This window comes from Bos mutus, chromosome 1 (assembly GCF_027580195.1).
Source record: "Bos mutus isolate GX-2022 chromosome 1, NWIPB_WYAK_1.1, whole genome shotgun sequence".
Classification (NCBI taxonomy): domain Eukaryota; kingdom Metazoa; phylum Chordata; class Mammalia; order Artiodactyla; family Bovidae; genus Bos; species Bos mutus.
In genome coordinates, this window is record NC_091617.1 from 103,930,274 (window position 1) to 103,955,491 (window position 25,218).

The 25,218-nt window shown below is 38.8% G+C and overlaps 1 protein-coding gene across 1 annotated transcript in view; it reads left to right on the forward strand.

Annotated features, from left to right (window-relative positions):
- Window positions 1-10,281, forward strand: part of LOC102266133 (small kinetochore-associated protein) — a 127,717-nt gene extending 117,436 nt beyond the window's left edge. Inside the window, exons 2-3 of the mRNA XM_070360910.1 lie at window positions 7,864-8,161; window positions 9,305-10,281. Coding sequence (XP_070217011.1) covers window positions 7,864-8,161; window positions 9,305-10,141 — 1,135 coding nt within the window. The 3' untranslated portion in view covers window positions 10,142-10,281. The remainder of the gene's footprint in view (window positions 1-7,863; window positions 8,162-9,304) is intronic.
- The last annotated feature ends 14,937 nt before the right edge of the window (window positions 10,282-25,218 follow it).

The following is a 25,218-nucleotide window of genomic DNA, read 5'->3' on the forward strand; positions in this document are numbered from 1 at the left end:
GAAATCTATATTATTTATGTATATTAGACTGAAGATAGTAACCAACATGTCTATAGAGATAGACACTTGTCTTTCGTTCATTATCTCTAAATGGCTTTATATTTTATTTACTTCACTCTGCCTAAAATATTTAAATGCAAATGTAGCTGCATAATTCCTTTATTATAAAGAATATTAAATGTTTTCTTAAGCAGACAACACGTTATTATAGAATCCTGTTCTAACTAAATGGGGAGTTTTGAGAAATCTTACAGGGTTTCACATAGAATCCAAGAACAAGAAATCAAACTGGGTCTTCCATATGAAGAGGCTAGTGGAGCAGAGAAACCGTAACCACAAATATACAGCATATATTTCCTCTTTGTCCCCTCTCTTTTTACCTGAGGTTGAATGGTCTGTCATTTCTGCTTACCCTCCTTACTTTTACAGATTAGAGTTCTCTGCTGATTCAGCCATTCTCATGTTATTTTTTAATGGTCACCCCAAAATCGCCATCTCAGCTCCTGAGTCTACTTGACCTTCCAGGTCCTGTTTCCAGAAGTTGGAACTCGCTATCTAGACTCTAAATCAAAAATTTTAGTAGAGAGAAACTGGTAGGTCTGACTTGACTTAGACACGGATCTCTGATCCTACAAACTATGGCCAAAGTATTGAATTTATGTGAAACACAGGGCTAAAAATTCCAGGGTTATGGGAAAGGCAGGGTCTTTAAGAAAGAGTTATAAAAACAAGAATGAGATAGTATTTCTAATACAAATTCCTAAAGCTTTATAGATTTCATATTATTTACTGCTTTTTAAGGCTCATTAAGATATGCTACTTTATTTCTAAAATTTAGTTTTAAATTTAAGTATGAAAATCTAGTAAACGCTCCATAACTGTTGGAACTGATGACTATAGTTGCCCAACATAGGAAGAAAAATAAGAGATTTGAAATTAGAAAACCTGGAGACCAAGACCACTGGCACTCATTAGTCACAAGATCATGGCAAGGTTTGCAACCATTCTCAACCTAACATTTGTTTTATTTAAAATGAAAGTAAAAATAAGAATATATACTTTAAGTGGTTAAAGTGAAGACAAAAGTTCATGTATAACAAAGGGTCTCAAGAGTGAACGCACTATTAATCCTGAATGTAACATTAAATTGGGCTTCCCAGGTGGCTCAATGGTAAAGAACCCACCTATCAAGCAGGAGACATGGGTTCAGTCCCTGGGTCAGGAAGATGTCCTGGAGAAGGGACTGGCAACCTACAAGTGCTAACACAGAATTATCATATTCTTGTCTGGAATATCCCATGGACAGAGAAGCCTGGTGGGCTATAGTCCATGGGGTTGCAAAAGAGTCAGACATGACTTAGTGACTACACAACAACAATAATGTTATATTACTTTGTTGTCAGCCCTATAACAGCTTATGCATAGCTCTACACTGGAATATTATAAGTGCCTTCATGTCAGTGGTCCATTGGCCAAGGTCCATTTGTATCATAATTTTATTTCTACTACTGTTATAAAATGAACTAGTTCAGTTTATTTTAGTTGCAGGTAACAAAAACTGACTCTGGCTTAAATAAGCATGGAAATAAACTAGATTAAACTATAGAATCCAAGTCCAAACCAAGTATCAGAGTGAGCAGGATCCAAGGTAGCACAAGGACCTTGACATACCCAAGGAATGTCCACTAGAGAGTATGTGACATAAACACAATCATATCTCTTCTGAAGGTCCCTCAGTTCAAATAGTTCCAAACTACTTCAAGAGAAAATGGGGATACTCAGGTTGGCTAAAATGTCTAACTCTGAGTATGTCAGCATCTTATAGTGAAAATATAGTTCCTGAGGACCCACTTTATTATCGGTGGCGGATTCAAGATGACAAACTCAATATGACACATGACATCATCTCAAGAGAGATCTGCTATAGTTGAGAAGCAAGGATTTTTGTCATTCAATTATATAAATGGCATTTTCCTATGAGTATTCATCTTTATTCTATCTTGATGTGATATCTTAGAAAATTTGTTTGCACTAATGTGTTTATCCATATCCTTCTCCCTTAATTCTACATCTCTCTCATCTTTATGTCTCAGTATACCTACAGCTATCCCAACTCAAGTTCAAGCAACAAACTAGGCACTAAGAAATGTTTATAAAACCCAAATCCAAATTCCTGGGATAGGTGAGAGACTCTGACTTGACCCTCCCTAGGCCAGGTGTCTGCTCAGCCATGGTTGGGAGGCAAGTTAAAATGTCAGATACCTACTTTAAAAAAAAAAAAAAAAATGGCTGCTGAAATGGTTTAAAAAGGGGTGGGCATATTGAGAAATGCAGGAGGTTAATTTTTCTTAAAGAAAAACAATGAGTTGGACAGGCACATAGAAGTTGCAGTTGACAAGCCCTAACCCCTCCAGTGAATTCCAGTGTAGTTTTTACAGACAGCTCTTGTATATTCTGAGAGCACTTTAAATTCAGTCTGTCCAAAAACTGAACTCATTACACCTTCAGTTAGACCTATGGTCTTTCATATTTCCATTGGAGATTGACATCATTTTTATTTTAGCTCTTCACAACTTAAAATACTACTACAATATTCTGATTGGTCTCTACCATCCAAATTACCATTTTCAATCAGTAAACAGGTAAGTCATTTTTACATCTATAGTGCCTTTCAATTTCCTTTGCTCCTTTATTTACTGAATTCCATCACTCTGTTTCAGATTCTTCGAATCAAGGTCTCCCACATTGCATGCAGATTCTTTACCATCTGAACTACTAGGGAAACCTCTTATACCTAAGCAGTATAATATAATATATGAAAAAAACAAACACAAAACACTTCTTTGTCCCTAGAATCTGTTCTTTAAATTCATCCTACAAACTAATGCCAGAAAAAGTTATTCCCCAAAGATCATTATCTAACTTCAATGCTTGGAAACTGCTCAGTTCAAAATTCCAAAGTCAATATTTAAAATAATACCTGGAATGTGTTCTTACCTAAGTTCTTTGAGCCTCTGTGTAGGAAAAATGTGAGCATTTAGAGCATTCTCTGTGCTGATGATTTGTTAATGCATATAGGACTTCTTCTACATAAACTGAACCTCTTCTTTTTATTTCCACCATAGTTTTGCTCATCTCATTGTTTCACCAAGATATTTCACTGTCTAGACTGGCCAGAATTTTATGCATCAACTTAGGGGTTAAAAAAAAAAAAAAAAAAACTCTTTTAAGATTTCTTTCCTTGTATCCTAATCACCACGAAATATGGAAAGAGTCTCTCCTTAATATAAGCAATCACTGCAAATTTTTTGTACCTCTCCTCCATTAAATATTGCATTCTCACATAGGTATGTTTTTAATGGTTTTCATCATGCTTTCCTGTCCTGTGCATCAAGGAAGAGAAAGAAAAGAAAGAAAAGGAATGAAAGAGATGAAGGAAGAAAGGAGTGAGAGAAGGAAGAAAGGAGGAAGGGAGCAGGATAAACTCCTTAAAGAAACTCCTTGAAGATCATGTCTTAGTCATTTATATCTCCTCCTTCAAGACCATCCAGATACACAGAGAGTATATGTAAAAGCAAGGGTTCTTGTAGTATCAAAATGGAATAGTGTCCTGGAAGCCCACAGGAACCTGCTTTGATCCTCTCTCATAAGGAATCCATACAAAAATGTGCAATAGCAAAACCAAATCCTCTCATTGCTTGGACTCCATATGGAATCCTTTGCTCATGTTGGGTTGACATATGTACCAATACGTTTGACCTCCTTCCTCTAAAACCTGACTCTAAAGATCATTCTGCTAATAGATTCACTTGGAGCACAAAAATGTGAAGACTAAAGCTGCATCAATGCCAACAATCCCTTTCCCCACAAGCAATCATAGAGCCAGGGCTTCACTCAAAAGCAAAATGATAACATATTAACACCTAAGGATCAAGTCAATAAGCGTGATCCAATTTGGCCCCTTCAGTCTAATGAGTTATATTAGCAACTTCAAGCAGAGTAACACTGGGATACTCAACAAAGAGATGGAGGTGGCTAAGGTTCAAAAGTCCATCCTACCCCCACACCAGAGGATAGATTTCCCTTCCACTTCTGGCAGTAGCTTAATAAATATGAATAGCTAAAAATTAGTTTGGAATTTAGATTTATAATTTTTTCCCTAATGATTATCATCCCATATATCACCTATTGTGTATGAATATCATAAGAAATTTTTCAAGAATCAATTTTCTTCCCATAGTTTTTATTTTCAAGATCCTGTATGACTTAGTCCTGGTTTCCTTAGAAACTGAACTTGCTATCAGAAATGTCAGCACAGAGAGCTCAGCTCAGTGTTCTGTGATGACCTAGAGGGATAGGATGGGGAGTAAGGGTGGGAGGCAGGCTCAAGAGGGAGAGGATTTATGTATACATATAGCTGATTCACTCTGTTGTATGGCAGAAACTAACACAACATTGTAAAGCAATCATACACTCAACTATATATATCTATATCTATCTATCTATCTATCTATCTCTCTATATATATATAATGCAATGACACACAAGGAAAATCAAAGGTTTTAAGAAAACTGAAATTTTAAAAAATGGTAGTAGTGGGAAATGCAAGGGACTCATGAAATTCACTTCTTTTTCAGATAACTAAAAAATAATGCAAAAAAATTAAGCCAGTGGTTCACTAAGCTCTCTTTAAATGCCCTAATTCCCCAAGAGACAAATGACAGCTTTCAACTTGTTCTATTTCTACTTTTAAGTGTTGTATAAATTATATGAAAATAGAAGATTGCACTTTTTTTTCTAGTTATGGATGAGAAAATAGCACTTGCTTAAATAAATCCCCAGAGGCTTTCTTGGACCATTTCTCTATGAGAGAGGACAATTATTATACTTTTGGCAGCTATTGTCTCATGATGAGGGAATACATGTACAGTAATAATGAAACCATGTAAAGAGTGGAATAGAGATATTGCTTCAATATAGTCAATACTTACTTTCAGACATTAAGGGCCTGAAAAACAACTGCATAAAAAACATCTTTCAGAACCTGCCTTGTATAAGCACTATATTCTGTTTGATTACATGAAGTCTCATGCTAATCTATACTAGAATGGTGGTTAAAAAGATTTAGAAATATCCTCTTCAGATATATACAAGGTAAATCCTATTTTTGAATATTATTACATTATTTTATAGTTTAACTAAAGTAGCAGTTTGTTACATTCTTCACGGTGAAAAAGTCTGCCAAAGCAATATCACCCTCAGCAAATGCTTTATTTCTCACACTCGAGTGGCCAAAAACTTGGCTGTAAGGAAACTTATAAAGTCACTTTGTTATATTTTAATCCTAGTTACACTGGTCTGCCAAGAGAATTAATGTATTCGTGAGGAAATAAAGCCTCCCTGAAAGCCTTGAAATTAAGTTTTTGTCCAAATGTTTACAAGCTAAATTCATAAGAGATAGTTAAATGCATTAAAGACAGCTGGTCAGAAAGAAAATGTAGGCTGCCTGCATATAAGACTGACTAAGTTGTTTTGATCCAAATCTTTATTTTTGGCAAACAACCACCTACACATTAAGAATAAAATAACGATCATCCAGTGAGGAAGCAAATAGCTTCTTACGTCTATCTCAGGAGGAAGTGGGCATGTGGAAGAAACATGAAAAGAAATTGTACTGTGGAACAGAGTAAACAACCACAGAGCAAAGGTCTTCACATAATTTGGAGACAGCCTTCTCCATTGCAATGAATCTAAAAGATTATAATTCCCTGCCCTGTATTCATACAGAGCATTTATTCTAGGAACACAGACTTTTATAAGAGCATTTTGTAGTAGCAATTTTATAGATGACATTAGAAGAGGGAGTTACGAGAGTTACAGCTCCAGAAAGTGTACAGACTTCTGAAATGACAAGGAAAAGAAACAAGTGTAACAATCCACCACCACAACAAAAATAACACTTTCTCAGGCTTTCTGAGGAGAAGGCAATGGAACCCCACTCCAGTACTCTTGCCTGGAAAATCCCATGGACAGAGGAGGCTGGTAGGCTGTGGTCCATGAGGTCACTAAGAGTCGGACACGACTGAGCAACTTCACTTTCACTTTTTACTTTCATGTATTGGAGGAGGAAATGGCAACCCACTCCAGTGTTCTTGCCTGGAGAATCCCAGGGACAGAGGAGCCTGGTAGGAGGCCATCTATAGGGTCGCACAGAGTTGGACATGACTGAAGCAACTTAGCAGCAGCAGCAGCAGCAGCCTTTCTGAAGTGAATTTGGAGCCCAAAAAAATAAAGTCTGAAACTGTTTCCACTGTTTCTCCATCTATTTCCCATGAAGTGATGGGACCAGATGCCATGATCTTAATTTTCTGAATGTTGAGCTTCAGGCCAATTTTTTACTCTCCTCTTTCATTTTCATCAAGAGGCTTTTTATTTCCTCTTCACTTTCTGCTATAAGGGTGGTGTCATCTGCGTATCTGAGGTTATTGATATTTCTCTCAGCAATCTTGATTCCAGCCTGTGTTTCTTCCAGCCCAGCGTTTATCATGATGTACTTTTTTGGGCTCCAAAATCACACAGATGGTGATTGCAGCCAGGAAATTAAAAGACGCTTACTCCTTGGAAGGAAAGTTATGACCAACCTAGATAGCATATTAAAAAGCAGAGATATTACTTTGCTAACAAAGATCGTCTAGTCAAGGCTATGGTTTTTCCAGTGCTCATCTATGGATGTGAGAGTTGGACTGTGAAGAAAGCTGAGCGCTGAAGAATTGATGCTTGTGAACTGTGGTGCTGGAGAAGACTCTTGCAAGTCCCTTGGACTGCAAGGAGATCCAACCAGTCCATCCTAAAGGAGTCCAGTGTTGGGTGTTCATTGGAAGGACTGATGCTGAAACTGAAACCAATTCTTTGGCCACCTCATGAAAAGAGCTGACTCATTGGAAAAGACCTTGATGCTGGGAGGGATTGGGGCAGGAGGAGAAGGGGACGACAGAGGATGAGATGACTGGATGGCATCACTGACTCGATGGATGTGATTCTGAGTGAACTCCGGGAGTTGGTGATGGACAGGGAGGCCTGGTGTGCTGCGATTCATGGGGTTGCAAAGAGTCGGACACGACTGAGCAACTGAACTGAACTGAACTGAAGTGAAATTAAAAGACGCTTATTCATTGGAAGAAAAGTTATGACCAACCTAGATACCATACTGAAAAGCAGAAACATCACTTTGCCAACAAAGGTCCGTCTAGTCAAGGCTATGGTTTTTCCAGTGGTCATGTATGGATGTGAGAGTTGGACTGTGAAGAAAGCTGAACACCGAAGAATTGATGCTGTTGAACTGTGGTGTTGGAAAAGACTCTTGAGAGTCCCTTGGACTGCAAGGAGATCCAACCAGTCCATTCTGAAGGAGATCGGCCCTGGGATTTCTTTGAAAGGAATGATGCTAAAGCTGAAACTCCAGTACTTTGGCCACCTCATGCGAAGAGTTGACTCATTGGAAAAGACCGTGATGCTGGGAGGGATTGGGGGCAGGAGGAGAAGGGGACAACAGAGAATGAGATGGCTGGATGGCATCACTGACTTGATGGACGTGAGTCTGAGTGAACTCCGGGAGTTGGTGATGGACAGGGAGGCCTGGTGTGCTGTGATTCATGGGGTCCCAAAGAGTTGGACATGACTGAGCAACTGAACTGAACTGAACTGAGCTAGCCTTTCTGAGTTCCAAGTCATTATAAGGAAGCATAAAAAAAAAATTAAGAGTATTAATATGATAATCTCATTAACACTCACTTTCACTACAAAAAAGGAATTGTGGGATACTTCAGAATTCTTATTTAGTCAATATATTTATTAACCTCCGAGGAGTTACTGCACATCCGAGGTCAGGGGAAGAAGCCAGGAGGACCCCATGCCCGAGGGGCAGCAGTCAAGAGGAGTTACCCCACATCCGAGTTCAGGGACAGAGGCCAAGAGTACCAGGCTGCGACGGTGCAGGAATGGCCAAGAGGAGCTACCCCACGTCCGAAGTCAGGGGCAGCAGCAGGGAGGAACAACCCTATGTCCAAGTAGCGGTGGCTGCGCTGGTACAGGAGGGCCTAGAGGATCTATTCCACGTTCAAGGTCAGGAGAGGCGGCGGTGAGGAAATACCCCTCGTCCAAGGTAAGGAGCAGTGGCTGCGCTTTGCTGGAGCAGCCGTGAAGAGATACCCCATGCCCAAGGTAAGAGAAACCCAAGTAAGACGGTAGGTGTTGCAAAAGGGCATCAGAGGGCAGACACACTGAAACCATAATCACAGAAAACTAGTCAATCTAATCACACTAGGACCACAGCCTTGTCTAACTCAATGAAACTAAGCCATACCCTGTGGGGCCACCCAAGATGGGCGGGTCATGGTGGAGAGGTCTGACAGAATGTGGTCCACTGGAGAGGGGAATGGCAAACCACTTCAGTATTCTTGCCATAAGAACCCCATGAACAGTATGAAAAGGCAAAATGATAGGATACTGAAAGAGGAACTCTCCAGGTCAGTAGGTGCCCAATATGCTACTGGAGCTCAGTGGAGAAATAATGCCAGAAAGAATGAAGGGATGGAGCCAAAGCAAAAAAAAAATACCCAGTTGTGGATGTGACTGGTGATAGAAGCAAGGTCCGATGCTGTAAAGAGCAATATTGCATAGGAACCTGGAATGTCAGGTCCATGAATCAAAGCAAATTGGAAGTGGTCAGACAAGAAATGGCAAGAGTGAACGTCGATATTCTAGGAATCAGCGAACTAAAATGGACTGGAATGGGTGAATTTAATTCAGATGACCACTATATTTACTACTGTGGGCAGGAATCCCTTAGAAGAAATGGAGTAGCCATCATGGTCAACAAAAGAGTCTGAAATGCAGTACTTGGATGCAATCTCAAAAATGACAGAATGATCTCTGTTCGTTTCCAAGGCAAATCATTCACTATCACAGTAATACAAGTCTATGCCCCAACCAGTAACGCTGAAGAAGCTGAAGTTGAATGGTTCTATGAAGACCTACAAGACCTTTTATAACTAACACCCAAAAAAGATGGCCTTTTCATTATAGGGGACTGGAATGCAAAAGTAGGAAGTCAAGAAACACCTGGAGTAACAGGCAAATTTGGCCTTGGAATATGGAATGAAGCAGGGCAAAGACTAATAGAGTTTTGCCAAGAAAATGCACTGGTCATAGCAAACACCCTCTTCCAACAACATAAGAGAAGACTCTACACATGGACATCACCAGATGGTCAACACCGAAATCAGATTGATTATATTCTTTGCAGCCAGAAACCCAGGCGGCAGACGCGGTCGGTGGTACGGCAGTTATTGCCAAACATCTTTTGAACCAGAGCGACGAGGCGTGTGGGCAGGAGCAGCAGGCACCTGGGCCCCAGCCGTGCTGCCTCGTTACAATAACCAGCGTGGTTAAGACAGTGTACACCCTGCAGCCCTCCTTTGTGCTGAGCAGCGGTCTGCCCGCAGATGCACAAACTCGAGCCACTTTTAAGAGCCAGTTACCTGTTAAGTCCAAAGAGGTTGATGTTTCCAGACCACATTCAGGAGCTTCAGAGAATGATGTTACAAAAATCATCAAACCGAGACATGAGAATGGGCAGGTGAAGGCTACAGACACCTCCAGGAGGAACCTCAGGAAGAGCTACAAACCATTGAGTAAACAGAAATCGGAAGAAGAGCTCAAGGATAAGAACCAGCTCTTAGAGGCTGTCAACAAGCAGTTGCACCAGAAATTGATTGAAACTCAGGGAGAGCTGAAGGACCTGACTCAAAAAGTAGAGCTGCTGGAGAAGTTTCAGGACAACAGTTTGGCAATTTTAGAAAGCAAAGGCCTCAACCCAGGCAGTGAGACCCTGGCGTCACAGCAAGACTCCACTGCAGATCACATGGACTCCATGCTGCTGTTACAAACTTTACAAGATGAACTGAAGCTTTTTAACGAAACAGCCAAAAAGCAGATGGAGGAGTTACAGACCTTAAAGGTAAAGTTGAAGATGAAAGAAGAAGAGAGAGCCCAGTTCCTTGAACAACAGACCTTATGTAGCAGTCAAGTAAATGATTTCACAACAGCCCTTGAGGAAATGGAGCAGCTATTAGAAATATGATAAAAGCAGGTGGCCACATGGCTCTCTCTTGGAGATAGACTCTCAGAGGAAGCTACCTAGGACATCTGCTTCTTGGCCATGATCTTCTAGGACTCACCATCCCCAGAATGAAACAGTTTCTGCAGTAGGATTAAAGATAGTTGATGTTGGAATGGCAATTCCTCCCTTAAGCAAGCATTCATTCCCAGCCTTCTGATTGTCCAGCTCTCCTGAACCTCACAGTTCATAATTAGGGCCTACAGGAGAGGAGGCCTGAAAGCTTGGATCAGCCTCCTAGGATCAAAAAGCAGCACATCATTAGCATCAGGAGACTCTAAACCAGCCACAACCAGAGAAGCCAAAAGACATGTAGGTAGAAACAGTGAAGCATACATGCTCCATGGGAGACATCACTGAAGAGTCACATGGTCCCTTCCTAACTTGGAACACATTCTGTCCCATCCTGACTGGGCTCTGTAACCTCACTGTAAATTTATGAACTGAAAGTTACCTGAAGTGGCTTAATAATGGGGTGAAGGTATAGATAGCAATAACAGGTATGAAACAATACACCTTGGAGCTTTTAATCTAAAAAAAAAAAAAATATTCTTTGCAGCCAAAGATGGAGAAGCTCTATACAGTCAACAAAACAAGACCAGGAGCTGACTGTGGCTCAGATCATGAGCTGCTTATTGCCAAATTCAGACTGAAATTGAAGAAAGTAGGGTTTACCACTAGACCATTCGGGTATGCCCTAAATCAAATCCCTTATGATTATACAGTGGAAATGAGAAATAGATTTAAGGGCCTAGATCTGATAGATAGAGTGCCTGATGAACTATGGATGGAGGTTCATGACATTGTACAGGAGACAGGGATCAAAGCCATCTCCATGGAAAAGAAATGCAAAAAAGCAAAATGGCTGTCTAAGGAGGCCTTACAAATAGCTGTGAAAAGAAGAGAAGCAAAAAGCAAAGGAGAAAAGGAAAGATATAAGTATCTGAATGCAGAGTTCCAAAGAATAGCAAGAAAAGATAAGAAAGCCTTCCTCAATGATCAATGCAAAGAAATAGAGGAAAACAACAGAATGGGAAAGACTAGAGATCTCTTCAAGAAAATGGAGATACCAAGAGAATATTTCATGCAAAGATGGGCTCAATAAAGGACAGAAATGGAATGGACCTAACAGAAACAGAAGATATTAAGAGATGGCAAGAATACACAGAAAAACTGTACAAAAAAGATCTTCATGACCAAGATAACATGATGGTGTGATCACTCATCTAGAGCCAGACATCCTGGAATGTGAAGTCAAATGGGCCTTAGAAAGCATCACTACGAACAAAGCTAGTGGAGGTGATGGAATTCCAGTTGAGCTCTTTCAAATCCTGAAAGATGATGCTGTGAAATTGCTGCATTCAATATGCCAGCAAATTTGGAAAACTCAGCAGTGGCCACAGGACTGGAAAAGGTCAGTTTTCATTCCAATCCCAAAGAAAGGCAATGCCAAAGAATGCTCAAACTACTGCACAATTGCACTTATCTCACATGCTAGTAAAGTAATGCTCAAAATTTTCCAAGCCAGGCTTCAGCAGTACGTGAACCGTGAACTTCCTGATGTTCAAGCTGGTTTTAGAAAAGGTAGAGGAACCAGAGATCAAATTGCCAACATCCGCTGGATCATTGAAAAAGCAAGAGAGTTCCAGTAAAACATCTATTTCTGCTTTATTGACTATGCCAAAGCCTTTGACTGTGTGGATCACAATAAACTGTGGAAAATTCTGAAAGAGATGGGAATACCAGACCACCTGATCTGCCTCTTGAGAAATTTGTATGCAGGTCAGGAAGCAACAGTTAGAACTGGACATGGAACAACAGACTGGTTCCAAACAGGAAAAGGAGTTTGTCAAGGCTGTATATTGTCACCCTGCTCATTTAATTTATATGCAGAGTACATCATGAGAAATGCTGGACTGGAAGAAACACAAGCTGGAATCAAGATTGCCGGGAGAAATATCAATAACCTCAGATATGCAAATGACACCACCCTTATGGCAGAAAGTGAAGAGGAACTAAAAAGCCTCTTGATGAAAGTGAAAGTGGAGAGTGAAAAAGTTGGCTTAAAGCTCAACATTCAGAAAACGAAGATCATGGCATCTGGTCCCATCACTTCATGGGAAATAGATATGGAAACAGTGGAAACAGTGTCAGACTTTATTTTGGGGGGCTCCAAAATCACTGCAGATGGTGATTGCAGCCATGAAATTAAAAGATGATTACCTCTTGGAAGAAAAGTTATGACCAACCTGGATAGCATATTGAAAAGCAGAGACATCACTTTGCCAACAAAGGTCTGTCTAGTCAAGGCTATGGTTTTTCCAGTGGTCATGTATGGATGTGAGAGTTGGACTGTGAAGAACGCTGAGCACTGAAGAATTGATGGTTTTGAACTGTGGTGTTGGAGAAGGCTCTTGAGAGTCCCTTGGACTGCAAAGACATCCAACCAGTCCATTCTGAAAGATATCAGCCCTGGGATTTCTTTGAAAGAAATGATGCTAAGGCTGAAACTCCAGCACTTTGGCCACCTCATGCGAAGAGTTGACTCATTGGAAAAGACTCTGATGCTGGGAGGGATTGGGGGCAGGAGGAGAAGGGGACGACAGAGGATGAGATGGCTGGATGGCATCACTGACTCGATGGACATGAGTCTGGGTGAACTCCGGGAGTTGGTGATGGACAGGAAGGCCTGGTGTGCTTCTATTCATTGGGTCCCAAAGAGTCGGACACGATTGAGCAACTGAACTGAACTGAAGTCTCAGGTACAGCAGATATAGCAATGAATAAGAGATTATTAAAAAACTGTCATCAGTCCTCTTAAAATCTAGGAAAGAAGATCAAATTACACAAATACCAGTAAACTGAAGTGACTTAGCATAGCATAGCATAGTAAGCAATCAACTATTTAGTTTACAACTGCAACAGCCACTGTGAAGGAGGACAGGAGGCTATCAAAATATATTAAAGTGGCTTCTGAGTGTTGGACTCCCCACTAATTCATCATGGATCATCTCTATTCTGGGTACTTCTTCCTTATTACCATACTCTCTCAAACCAAAAGTAGTTACTTACTGAGGACTTTTCATCTCATTTGATCCATATGACACTCTCAACAAGTTAGATGCTATCATTGCTATAGCAACACAAGGACAACAGGACTCAGAAAGGTTAAGCCTAATTGAGTCACCATAGAACATGAGCTGCTGCTGTCCATCTACTGCCCTGGAACCTAGTCTGAGAAAAATGATTGTGACATAAGCTGCTCCTTTGTTGTTTATTACCATGCTGACAGTATTTGAAATGTTTAGGTCTTAGGTCTAAAGCAGAGTTTTTTGTACACAAACACTGCGTTAGAGATCAGGGAAAATAAGCTATTTTTAAGCTTTTCTAAGGACCAGGAATAGGATCAAGCTTCAGATATTGCAGGATGTTCCAAAGAGACTAATATCCATTGAGAAGCAAATGGGAAGAAACATTTCTAACCCCCACTCCACCATCACCACCAGAATGCCAGTTTTGTTACCAGAGTTAGTATCAGATTATATGCAGTTAACAAGAAAGATAGAAAATTACTCTGAGAGGTTTTGTTTGGCTTCTCCATAGTTTCCTAAGAATATAGACAGATTAAGTCAGTTTTTCAGTAAATTGGACATAATGCAGTGAACTGCTTTCATGATGTGGACTCACACATTATAAACTAATGTTTTGGTTGGCATTGTGATAACCTCAAGTAAAAGAAACTGTTTCAGATTTGGGGAGTCATTCACTAAGTAGGAGAATCCTATTTGCTCAAGTGATGGCAATGCTGGTGTCTAAACTGGGATATCCAGCTGACCACAACTTTTTACCTGTTCAGGTATGTCATGCATTACAAGCTGAGGAAAACTGATTCTTTAACCTGGCTGCACAGGAGAGGATTTAGCAAGTACAGATGACTTGTTCTCCCTTTCAGATGTTGTGATTTATTTGACACAAATGGGGCCCAGACATTCGTTTTGTTTTTTGAAATCACTTCTTAAGGTGATTCTAATGACAGCCTGAGTTGAAAATCAATGAGCTCTATTGGTAAAATAAAAACAAGATTACCTCACCAAACTCGACTCTCACCTGGGGAGAGAAGAGGAGAACATTCTAGCTCTTCAAGGGGGTTGTGGCAGAGTTGATGGTGGTGCCAGTGATAGATCTACTGCATAACTGTTTGTGTGTTTGGAGCGAGACAACTTAGAATCACGTAGCTACACGGCTATAGGGAAATTAGATGCCTAGTCCATCCTCAGTGAATAAGAGAGTAGAAATGCATTTCTATGAAAAGAAAAACAATAACTGGAATACTTGAAGTTAGTAAGTCTGGTAGTGAGTTTCAGCAAAAAAATCACAAAGGCCAATCTGTTAAATATGAATATAAGATTTAAGAAGGCCAGTGGAGCAACAGATTAGTGTGAGGGAAGGATGTGAAAAGCTATCTAATTAAATTGGTACTTTTACATTCTGTTCTGCTCTTTTAGTGCTCCTCAAATTAACTATCATTTACTAAGTCACAGAGATCATTATTCGAATGGCTTCATTTTTTTTTTCAAGTGTGGAAATGGGTATATTTCTTAACAACTCCAGAAATGGGTCTTTCTCTCAATGCTTGATTGTGAATGCCTGTGCTAGTAAATTATCACTGAAGAGGTTAAACAAAATAAAAGAATTAAATTCTTCCCAGTTTACCTCAAATCATTTAGCTCATTTTTTCATTTATTTTGTGCTGAGATTTTCTGCTGTGCAGTGTTTATTTACCTCTGGCCAGGATATTTAACCCAACACAATGCAGATTTTTCACAACTACAATTAGACTGACACAGTGCAGGTTTTCCATTTCTTTGGACTAATCTATGCTCCAGAATACAACACTGATTTCATCATTCATCCCACACAAATATTTATCTTCTTATAAAAAAGCTCTAGAATACCAATGAAATGGTATACTTCATTAAAAAAAAATTGCTGTATGACTCAAAAATTCAAACAGGAGCTCTTAGCAACCTAGAGGGTTGAGATCAGGGAGGTAGCCGGGAGGGAAGTTCAAGAGGGAGGGGACATGTGTAAATCTATGGCTGATTCATGCTGATGTTTGGCAGAAACCAACAAATTTCTGTAAAGCAATTATCCTTCAATTAAAAAATTAAATAAAATTAAAAAAATTAAATACCCATTATAGATAGATATCACCAATCCAAGTTGATAAAATGATGTGTTATTTGATTTATAAAAATAATTGTCAGTTCTCTAATTTACCAAGAATGTCCTAAACATGTAATCTACTTAAATCAAGTGCAGCTACAGAGTCTAAATAGAAAAAAAGATTGTTTATTATTTATTTGTGTACTCAAATAATACACACTCAAATTTGTGTTAAAAATTACACAAATTGCACATGTCAATATTCAGAAAGCCTTCAAAATCCAAAGACAAAACTAAGATAAATAGTAATATACAGGAAAAACAATTAAGACTACTTTAAGATTACATTGCTAGAAAATGAAGGAACTGGACTTAAGCCAATACGTTAACTAGATAAAGATACATGAAAAATCCCAAAATATGTGGAGATAAGCAACACACATCCAAAAACATGTGAGTCAAAAAGGAAATGTCAAGAGAAATTTAAGAATATTTTGAACTATTGAAATGAAAATGAACATACAACTTATCAAAAATTTTGCAGTGTAGTGAAAGCAGTGCTTTATAGCTGTAAAGGAAATTTATAGAACTGAGAAATAAAGATCTAAAAATCAATCAGCTAGGCTTTCACTTTAAAAAGACAGGGGGAAAAAAAGAGCAAATAAAACAGCAAATAAATTCAAAGTATCAGAGGACAAGAAATAATAAGAATTAGAGAAGAAATCAACAAAACTGAAAACAGGCAATCAATAGAGAAAATCGATAAAACAAAAACAAACAAAAACAGTTCTTTGAAAAGATCAATAAAATTGAGAAGTATCTATCCAGACTAACATAAGAAAGAAAAAGAGAAAGGACACAGATGACTAATAAACTAAATGAAAAAGGGAGGTCTGTACAGACACCATGGACATCAAGAGGGTATTATAGAAATACTATGAATAACTCTCTGCCCACAAATTTGATAGATAAAATTGACCAATTCCTTGAAAGACACAATCTGTCAAAACTCACACAATAACAAAGACAATATAAAAAGCTGTGCACCTATGAAAGAAATTGAATCAATAATTAACTTTTCCAAAACAGAAATGAAAGGCCCAGAAGGTTCACTGATTAATTATATCAAATATTTCAAGAAGAAATTACACCAATGCTCTAGTAATCTCTACCAGAAGATAGAAGTAGAGGGAATACTTCCTAACTTCTTCTCTGAGGCCAGGATTACCCTATTAAGAGGACCAGACAAATTTTACATTTACTACAGACCAATATTTCTCATGAATATAGATACTAAGTTCCTCAACCCAATATTAGCAGTTTGAATCTAACAATGTATAAAAATAATTAATTAATACCATGACCATGTTTATCCTGAGTATGCACAACTTGTTTAACAACAATAGGCTAAAGAAGAAAAGACATGTGATCAAATCAATAGATGCAGAAAAAACAACCAAATTTTACTTATTTATGTCAAAAATTCTCTGTAAGCAAGGGATAAATGGAAACTTCCTCAACTTGATAAAGAAAGTCTACAAAAAAACCTATAGCTAACGTCATACATATGGTGAGAAACACATAGCCTTCCCACTTAGATTAATAGAAGACAATATATCACCTCTCATCACAACTTTTCATCATTATTTGGGAAGTTCTAACTAGTACAATAAAAAATGGAAATAAAAGGTATACAAGTTGGGAAGGAAGAAATAAAACTGTTCACAGGTGACATAATTGTTAATATACAAAATCTGAATAAAATACCAAAAAAGCCCTCTTATAACTCAGTTCAGTTCAGTCACTCAGTCGTGTCCTAGTCTTTGCGACCACATGAATCGCAGCACGACAGGCCTCCCTGTCCATCACCAACTACTGGAGTACACTCAGCCTCACGTCCATCCAGTCAGTGATGCCATCCAGCCATCGCATCCTCTGTCATCCCCTTCTCCTCCTGCCCCTAATTCCTCCCAGCATCAGAGTCTTTTCCAATGAGTCAACTCTTCGCATGAGATGGCCAAACTACTGGAGGTTCAGCTTTAACATCATTTCTTCCAAAGAAATCCCTGGGCTGATCTCCTTCAGAGTGGACTGGTTGGATCTCCTTGCAGCCCAAGGAACTCTCAAGAGTCTTCTCCAACACCACAGTTCAAAAGCATCAATTCTTTGGTGCTCAGCTTTCTTCACAGTCCAACTCTCACATCCATACATGAACACTGGAAAAACCATAGCCTTGACTAGACGAACCTTTGTTGGCAAAGTAACGTCTCTGCTTTTGAATATGCTAACTAGGTTGGTCATAACTTTCCTTCCAAGGAGTAAGCGTCTTTTAATTTCATGGCTGCAGTCACCATCTGCAGTGATTTTGGAGCCCCCAAAAAATAAATTCTGACACTGTTTCCACTGTTTCCATATCTATTTCCCATGACGTGATGGGACCAGATGCCATGATCTTCGTTTTCTGAATATTGAGCTTTAAGCCAACTTTTTCACATTCCTCTTTCATTTTCATCAAGAGGCTTTTGAGTTCCTCTTCACTTTCTGCCATAAGGGTGGTGTCATCTGCATATCTGAGGTAATTGATATTTCTCCCAGCAATCTTGATTCCAGCTTGTGCTTCTTCCAGCCCAGCATTTCTCATGATGCATAGAAGTTAAATAAGCAGGGTGACAATATACAGCCTTGATGCACTCCTTTTCCTATTTGGAGCCAGTCTGTTGTTCCATGTCCAGTTCTAACTGTTGCTTCCTGACCTGCATACTAATTTCTCAAGAGGCAGGCCAGGTGGTCTGGTATTCCCATTTCTTTCAGAATTTCCCACAGTTTATTGTGATCCACACAGTCAAAGGCCTTGGCATAGTCAATAAAGCAGAAATAGATGTTTTTCTGGAACTCTCTTGCTTTTTCCATGATCCAGCAGATGTTGGCAATTTGATCTCTGGTTCCTCTGCCTTTTCTAAAACCAGCTTGAACATCAGGAAGTTCACGGTTCACGTATTGCTGAAGCCTGGCTTGGAGAATTTTGAGCATTACTTCACTAGCATGTGAGAAGAGTACAATTGTGTGGTAGTTTCAGCATTCTTTGGCATTGCCTTTCTTTGGGATTGGAATGAAAACTGACCTTTTCCAGTCCTGTGGCCACTGCTGAGTATTCCAAATATGCTGGCATATTGAGTGCAGCACTTTCACAGCATCATCTTTCAGGATTTGAAAGAGCTCAACTGGAATTCCATCACCTCCACTGGCTTTGTTCATAGTGATGCTTTATAAGGCCCACTTGACTTCACATTCCAGGATGTCTGGCTCTAGATGAGTGATCACACCATCATGATTATCTGGGTTGTGAAGATCTTCTTTGTACAGTTTTTCTGTGTATTCTTGCCATCTCTTAATATCTTCTGCTTCTGTTAGGTCCATACCATTTCTGTCCTTTATCGAGCCCATCTTTGCATGAAATGTCCCCTTGGTATCTCTAATTTTCTTGAAGAGATCTCTAGTCTTTCCCATTCTGTTGTTTTCCTCTATTTCTTTGCATTGATCGTTGAGAAAGGCTTTTATCTCTTCTTGCTATTCTTTGGAACTCTGCATTCAGATGCTTGTATCTTTCCTTTTCTCCTTTGCTTTTTGCTTCTCTTCTTTTCACAGCTATTTGTAAGGCCTCCTCAGACAGCCATTTTGCTTTTTTGCATTTCTTTTCCATGGGGATGGTCTTGATCCCTGTCTCCTATACAATGTCATGAACCTCCATCCATAGTTCATCAGGCACTCTATCTATCAGATCTAGTCCCTTAAATCTATTTCTCACTTCTACTGTATAATCATAAGGGATTTGACCATTTCAGGTCATACCTGAATGGTCTAGTGGTTTTCCCTACTTTCTTCCATTTAAGCCTGAATTTGGCAATAAGTTGTTCATGATCTGAGCCACAGTCAGCTCCTGGTCTTGTTTTTTTGACTGTATAGAGCTTCTCCGTCTTTGGCTGCAAAGAATATAATCAATCTGATTCCGGTGTTGACCATCTGGTGATGTCCATGTGTAGAGTTTTCTCTTGTGTTGTTGGAAGAGGGTGTTTGCTATGACAAGTGCATTTTCTTGGCAAAACTCTTTTAGTCTTTGCCCTGCTTCATTCCGTATTCCAAGGCCAAATTTGCCTGTTACTCCAGGTGTTTCTTGACTTCCTACTTTTGCATTCCAGTCCCCTATAATGAAAAGGACATCTTTTTTGGGTGTTACTTCTAAAAAGAATACATTTGAATCAGTTCTAATGAGGTGGATGAAACTGGAGCCTATTATACAGAGTGAAGTAAGCCAGAAGGAAAAACACCAATACAGTATACTAACGCATATATATGGAATTTAGAAAGATGCTAACAATAACCCTGTGTACGAGACAGCAAAAGTGACACTGATGTATGGAACAGTCTTATGGAATCTGTGGGAGAGGGAGAGGGTGGGAAGATTTGGGAGAATGGCATTGAAACATGTAAAATACCATGTATGAAACGAGATGCCAGTCCAGGTTCAATGCACGATACTGGATGCTTGGGGCTAGTGCACTGGGACGACCCAGAGGGATGGTATGGGGAGGGAGGAGGGTTCAGGATGGGGAGCACATGTATACCTGTGATGGATTCATTTTGATATTTGGCAAAACTAATACAATTATGTAAAGTTTAAAAGTAAAATAAAATTAAAAAATAAATAAATAAAAGGTCCTGTAGGTCTTCATGCTGCTGCTGCTAAGTCGCTCAGTCGTGTCCGACTCTGTGGGACCCCATAGATGGCAGCCCACCAGGCTCCCCCATCCCTGGGATCCCCCAGGCCAGAATACTGGAGTGGGTTGCCATTTCCTTCTCCAATGCATGAAAGTGAAAGTGAAGTCACTCAGTCGTGTCCGACTCCTAGCGACCCCATGGACTGCAGCCCACCAGGCCCCTCCGTCCATGGGATTTTCCAGGCAAGAGTACTGGAGTCGGGTGCCATTGCCTTCTCCGTAGGTCTTCATAGAACTGTTCAATTTCAGCTTCTTCAGCGTTACTGGTTGGGGCATAGACTTGGATTACTGTGATATTGAATGGTTTGCCTTAGAAACGAACAGAGATCATTCTGTCGTTTTTGAGATTGCATCCAAGTACTGCATTTCAGATTCTTTTGTTGACCATGATGGCTCCTCCATTTCCTCTACGGGATTCCTGCCTTCAGTAGTAGATATAATGGTCATCTGAGTTAAATTCACCCATTCCAGTCCATTTCAGTTCGCTGATTTCTAGAATGTCGACGTTCACTCTTGCCATATCCTGTTTGACCACTTCTAATTTGCCTTGATTCATGGACCTGACATTCCAGGTTCCTATGCAATATAGCTCTTACAGCATCAGACCTTGCTTCTATCACCAGTCACATCCACAACGGGGTATTGTTTTTGCTTTAGCTCCATCCCTTCATTCTTCCTGGAGTTATTTCTCCACTGATCTCCAGTAGCATTTTGGGCACCTACTGACCTGGGGAGTTCCTCTTTCAGTATCCTATCATTTTGCCTTTTCATACTGTTCATGGGGTTCTCACGGCAAGAATACTGAAGTGGTTTGCCATTCCCCTCTCCAGTGGACCACATTCTGTCAGACCTCTCCACCATGACCCTGCCCATCTTGGATGGTCCCACAGGCATGGCTTAGTTTCATTGAGTTAGACAAGTTACCCCACATCCAAGGTAAGAGAAACCGAAGTAAGACAGTAGGTGTTGCAAGAGGACATCAGAGGGCAGACAAACTGAAACCATAATCACAGAAAACTAGTCAATCTAATCACACTAGGACCACAGGCTTGTCCTAGAACTAGTATGTCATCATAATAAAGCTGTAGAAGTTATTACACAAAACTCAATTGCTATGCTATATTTTTAAAACAAAGAAAAACCTAAATCTAACCTTAAATAAATGTTTTCAGGGATAGAAAAGATAAAAACATTTATTTTAATTTTATGCAAAAATTTAACAATAATTTTTATAAAAGTGGAAAATAATAAGCCAATCTCACTTATAAGAATAAATGCAAAATTCTAAAATACTAATAATAAACTGAATTTAAGCATGTACAATAACAATGTTTATTTTGTAGCTAAGTTGGCTTTATCTTGGAATTGTAACAATGATTTAACTTTAGAAAATCAATTAATGTGATTAATCATGTTAAGTAATTATGAGAGAAACCTCATAATCAGGCTTCCCAGCTGGCTCATTGATAAAGAATCCTGCATTGCAGGACATGCAGTTTCAACCCTTAGGTTGGAAAAATGCCCTTAAGAGGGAAATGGGAACCCACTCCAGTATTCTTGCCTGGGAAATTCCATGGATGGAGGAGTCTGGCTGGCTGTAGTACATAGAGTAGCAGAGAGTCAGACAGGAATTAGTGACTAGTAGCAGAAACCTCATAATTAGCTCAAGAGACTAAGGGTTGAAAAATCAGTGTCCATTTATATTTTTCCAATATTTTGAGCAAAATAAAAATTGAGGAGAATTTCTTTAAATAAAAAATGAACATCTCCTAAAATTTGATATATGCCATACTTATTGGTGAAATTTTAAAATTTATTTTAAAATCAGAAATATACAAAGATATTCCTTATCACTTCTTTCTCTCCACAATATACTAGCAACTTGACAAATGAGAGTGGATTTTTTTAAAAAGTCTGATGTTTAATAAATGATACTAGGGTAACTGGTTACCAAAATAAATAAATAAATAAGTAAAATAGGATTATTACCACCACAGACTCAAAAATTAAGTTTATATTGATAAGAGTAAACATAAAAAATAAAGGAAATAAGTATATAAATAATATTTCTCCAAAGTCATGCATAAAGTACCATAGAATATCTTAATGAACTTGAAGTAGAAATAGATTTGTTAAACAAGTCACAGAAAGCATGAGTCATAAAGGAAGATTAATAAACTTAGCTGCCTTGCCATTAAATATTTTTGTGTACATAAATGTTATACAAATAAAAGATGTCATGACAAGACAAGCCACATACTACTAGTGAGAAGAATATAAATTAAAACCACAATGAGATAACTTTTAATACTCTACAATTGGAAACCATTTAAACTGTACAATTCCTAAAATTTTTGAGGAGAATAATAATGGCAACCCTCATACACTGCTCACAGTACTGTGATGATGATGATGATGAAGTCGCTTAGTCGTGTCCGACTCTTTGTGACCCCGTGGACTGTAGTCTACCAGGCTTATCTTTCCATGGGATTCTCCAGGCAAGAATACTGGAGTGGGTTACCATTTCCTTCTCCAGGGGATCTTACACACTGTTAGAATCACTTCAGAGATGACGGAGACATTATCTAGTAAAGCAGAAGTTACTCATCATCTATGATCTACAAATTTCACTTCTAGTTGAACTTCATAGGCAAAACTTTTGTAGTGAAGTGAGGGTAGGCCTCATAGTAGCTGGGACACTTTTAGAAAATTGGAAATAATTTAAAGGTCCATCAGAATTATATTTATAGTCAAATGACTGGATAATATATATATAATAGTTAAAATGAACTAAAGATATATATATATATATATATATCTCAACACAAAAATCTCATTGATATTTTAAACAAATAAAGCATGTATAAATATACTTATCAAATTCTAAATATTGCAAAGCCATGTTATTAGTGACACATACATATAAAAGTTAAAGTAGAAAAGTCATCATAATAAACATGAACACTAAATCCATTTGGAAAAAGAAGAACTGAGGATATATTTATAAACACTTTTTAGTGAAGAAAGAAGATTTTTAAATTTTATTCATTTTGCCTACTTCCAAGGATGTGTACAACTGTTATTAAAAATATATTTATGGGCTTTCTTGGCAGATCAGTGGTAAACAATCCATCTGTTAATGCAAGGGGTGGGTTTGATCCCTGGTCCAGGAGGATCCCACATACCGTGGAGCAGCTAAGCCCACGTGCCACAACTACTGAGCCCACACACCCTAGAGTCTATGCCCCATGACAAAAGCAGCCACCACAAATACATTAGCTAATATATATTTAAAAATCCCACTGCATCCACCGTCATGTTCTGCATGGCTTTGCTAGTATTATAGGATTACTTCAAGTCCCTAGGTAAATTGAACAAGTTCACAAATTCATTGATCTTCCTGTTGTATAGCAGTAGTATCTTTCTCTCTTTGCTCTTTAATCTGAATTGTGTGTCTGCATTGTCCAAAAGGTTATGTTGGAAGCATTGCTATTCTACTTTTAGAGCTTCATTCTTAAGAAACTGGCAGCTTCAGCTTCCTGTCCCTAGGAGCCCTGAGCAGTTTTATAAGACATCTGACTAGGCCAAAGCTGCTATGCCAGAAAGAACACATATAGGCACTCTGCTGGACAGTTCCAGTTGGGCTAAGCCTTCCAACTGTCTCTGCCAAGAAACTAGATTTGTCAGTGAAGCCATCTGGGACCCTTCAGACCAGCCATTCACTGGCTAACTACACCAAGTGACCTCATTAAACTCCATGAAGAGGAAAATAATCACCTAATGTCTACCGGATTTCTGAGTCCCGGAATTATGCTAAAATAAAATAGTTGTTTTAAGTAATAAAATTTGGCAGTAGCTCAGTAGATAACTGGAAAAATCCCTTGAAAAATGCTTGTAAACTCTGGCTAAGTATTAACTCACCATGCTTAAGGCATAGAAAAACAGTTATTCCAGTGTCCTGTAAATAATCATTCTATGCCAAAAAGCCACAAAATACAAAAGCAAGGTACTGTTTTGAATTCTTTTAACAGAAATTACTTGCTGAAACATATTATTTTCCCCTCCATTATATTTTGCCTATATTCTATTCACACATCATTGACAACCATGCTAATTTCTCCTGTGTCTGCCATATGGGTCCCATGAAACCTTTCAGTTATTTGTATTTCTCTGCTTTACCTCACATATTTCTATTATTTACCATAGGCTGAGCTAACTTCATGAATCATTAAAGCATTCTGAAAACAAAAGGAGCAATGTTGAGGTTGATATATATGCCATGCTGAGGAAATAGCAGATTCAAAGCCCCTAAAAAGAAACAAGTTCAGGGTGAAAAAGAAATGAAACAGAATGCAAAACACCCATGGGTTTGTGGTAAAAGAAGGCAGAGGTGTAGGACAAAGTGGCATACTGAGCATGTTAAGATGCTTGCATTACATTAATAGCAATGGAGAATCTTTGGAGAGTTTCAAGCAGTAGCTGCTATTGACTTTAGTTTTATAACAATCCCTTGGTGAGGAGGGCAAATTTGAGAAGTGCTTTTCTACTTTCCCGCTGTGAGCCCATTTCTCAAGTTGAATTTAGTTCTCATTTTGCCCAATCTCATCTTTGTTGAACTCTATGATTAGCTCACCTTGTCTGTAAGCCTCTAATCATCTTCCTTATCCTTGCAAAGCTCTGTGCTCACACTGCTATTTTAGTATATTATGCTTGATTATAAATAAGGCTGAAATAGCTACACTCTGATGTTCATTTGATACCACTCTGAAATACTGCTTCAATATTCACCTTGTGTTATGTTCTAATTCTTCCTGCTAGGGATGAATGATTTTCCAAATCCCCAAATCTAACTATGTACAAGTTGATCTTTAATTTTTCTCCATATAATCTACATTTAGTTCCTAAAAACTATCATTTGTCCTTGTCAAGGATGAACATGTCTTACCAGAGTTTTTCATCATTATCCTGAACTTACAGCAATTGGTGGGGATCAACCAGGTGCCAGGTGTCCTAACCTTCATATTAGAGACAAAGTTTACAAGAGGTCATTTTATTTAAGGCATTAATGATATTTACTGATTTAAAAATAAAAATTTGACA